Raw genomic sequence first — 2606 nt, forward strand, 5'->3', positions numbered from 1 at the left:
TAACATCTAATAGTATATTAATATCTAAAATCATATATGATTTTTTATACTAATATATAAATACATTTCGTTAATCACATATGATTATTACAACATAAAATTATATAATAACATATTTGTCATTCCCTTCTTTTTATCAGGTGAAAGTTCCAATTCAACAAGTGAATCATATTGCAGTAACATAATTGAAGAATCTAAATATAAACCAGATGTCCCTACAGAATTTGTACCAATTGTAAACAGTGTTTTCAAATCACTAAATTTGGCAGTAAAAATGTGTACGGATTATGCAGAAATGGTAGGTTTTCATACAAGACTGAGTAGCCAATCAAAATACAATAGCCAAAGAATAAAAGAAAAATATGTTATATGCAATAGGGGTGGAAAAGATAAACCAAAACCTTGTGATATGTTGGCTACAAGTTCTATCAAGAGAAAACCAAATTCAAACAAGATAATTACTGGGTCTACAACAAAGATTATATTTGAAAATGTTTATGGAACAACAGAATACAAAGTTAAGAAATTCTTTGAAATGCACAACCACCCACTGGAAAGTATCGAGGAAACACCTTATACGAAAAAGGCAACAAATATGTAATATTCTGAAAAAGAGTTTGTAGTACGTACATCAAAAGCTAAAATTGGTCCGACAATGACTCACAAAATACGAGCAGTTTTGAAAGGAGGATATGAATATGTAGGGGCGAAGGTAACAGACTACAAAAACTTGAGGAGAGGAGTAAATAGAATCTTATGTTACAAGGATGCTCAAATAATGATAAAAAAAATGAATGATCGTAGAGATCATTACCCAAATTATTCATTTGAGTTCCTACGTGATGGAGATCTGTTGGCTGCTATGTTTTTGGGCAGATGAAAGAGAAAAGGCTTTTTATGCAGAGTTTGGAGAAGTTATATCTTTTGATGCAACTTTTAGAACAAACAAGTAAGTTAATGTATATAAATTCAAACATACTATTAATCAAATATGATTGTACTAAACATATTTTCTTTATATAGGTATAAATGGTATTTGTTCCATTCACAGCAGTTGATCACCACAAGAAATCTGTTACTGTTGGTGCTGGGTTGCTGGGTAGAGAGACAATTGAGTCGTATGAATGGCTACTTAAAGCTTTTCTTAGAGCTCATGAAAGGAAAGCACCAAAAATTGTTCTAACTGATCAAGATGCAGCAATAACACAAGCAGTGGAATCTGTCTTACCAAATTCAAGACACAGACTATGCATGTGTCACATAATGAAAAAACTGCAAGCAAAGGTATAATAAAAATACATTATATAATCATATGTGATTATATAGTATTATGACAGATGATTCATATATGACTTATCAGATATCATACTATATAACCATATATGATTAATCATATATGATTAACTATTCTAATATTATGAATTATCAGATACCATACTTACTATATAAACAGATATGATTACATAGAATGTAATATGATAATATAGTATATAATCATATATGATTATATAATCATATTATTAAAATACTTAATCATATATGATTGATATAATGATATACAATTAAGTATATTTTAGTAATATGATTATATAATCATATATGATTATATATGATTAATCATATATGATTATAATAATATAAGTTATCATATATCATACTATGATTATGATGATATAGTATATATATATATATATATATATATATATATATATATATAATCATATATAATCATTTGTGATTATATAATACGATTATATAATAATATATGATCAATCCTACATTACACTGCATATATGATATATGATTAATCATACATGATATATCCTACATTACAGTAATCATATATGATTAATCCTACATTACAGTACATATATGATATATGATTAATCATACATATATGATATATGATTAATCATATATAATCATATATGATTAAATTACATATATGATATATGATTAATCATACATGATATATCCTACATTACAGTAATCATATATGATTAATCAGATATGATTACTCATATATCATATATGATTAATCATATATGATTACATTACATATATGATATATGATTAATCATACATGATATATCCTACATTACAGTAATCATATATGATTAATCATATATGATGAATCATATATCATTGATTAATCATATATGATTACTCATATATGATATATCCAAATAGGTATATAATTTATACTTATATAAGCAAAGTTGTTCATTCATAGGTTACTGGCAATTTATTTAAAAACAAAGACTTTAAGAAAAGATTTAACAAGCTTGTTTGGAACATGCATATCAAACCTGATGAGTTTGAAAAGAAGTGGGATTTGATTATTAATAAATTCAATCTAGAAGATAAATGATGATTCAATAATATGTTGGAATTACGTGACAACTGGATACCTGCATACTTCAGTGACACAAGAATGTCTGGATTGATGAAAACCACTTCAAGATTAGAAAGCATGAACTCCTTCTTCAACACTTACTCTCAATCTGGAAATTTACTTTTACATTTCATGATGAACTATGACACAACAATTCAAAAACAAAGAAATACACAACAGAAGCTTGATCATCAAACAAAGAAGGCGGTAT

General features: G+C 26.3%; 1 protein-coding gene across 1 annotated transcript; it reads left to right on the top strand.

Moving 5' to 3' along the window:
- The first annotated feature begins 655 nt into the window (after positions 1 to 655).
- On the top strand, positions 656 to 2371 carry LOC111887701 (protein FAR-RED IMPAIRED RESPONSE 1-like). Its single transcript, XM_023883874.1, has 4 exons — positions 656 to 712; positions 877 to 949; positions 1052 to 1284; positions 2234 to 2371. The coding sequence occupies exons 1-4, from the start codon at positions 656 to 658 to the stop codon at positions 2369 to 2371; spliced, it is 501 nt and encodes a 166-aa protein (XP_023739642.1).
- The last annotated feature ends 235 nt before the right edge of the window (positions 2372 to 2606 follow it).

This window comes from Lactuca sativa, chromosome 7, assembly GCF_002870075.4.
Source record: "Lactuca sativa cultivar Salinas chromosome 7, Lsat_Salinas_v11, whole genome shotgun sequence".
Classification (NCBI taxonomy): domain Eukaryota; kingdom Viridiplantae; phylum Streptophyta; class Magnoliopsida; order Asterales; family Asteraceae; genus Lactuca; species Lactuca sativa.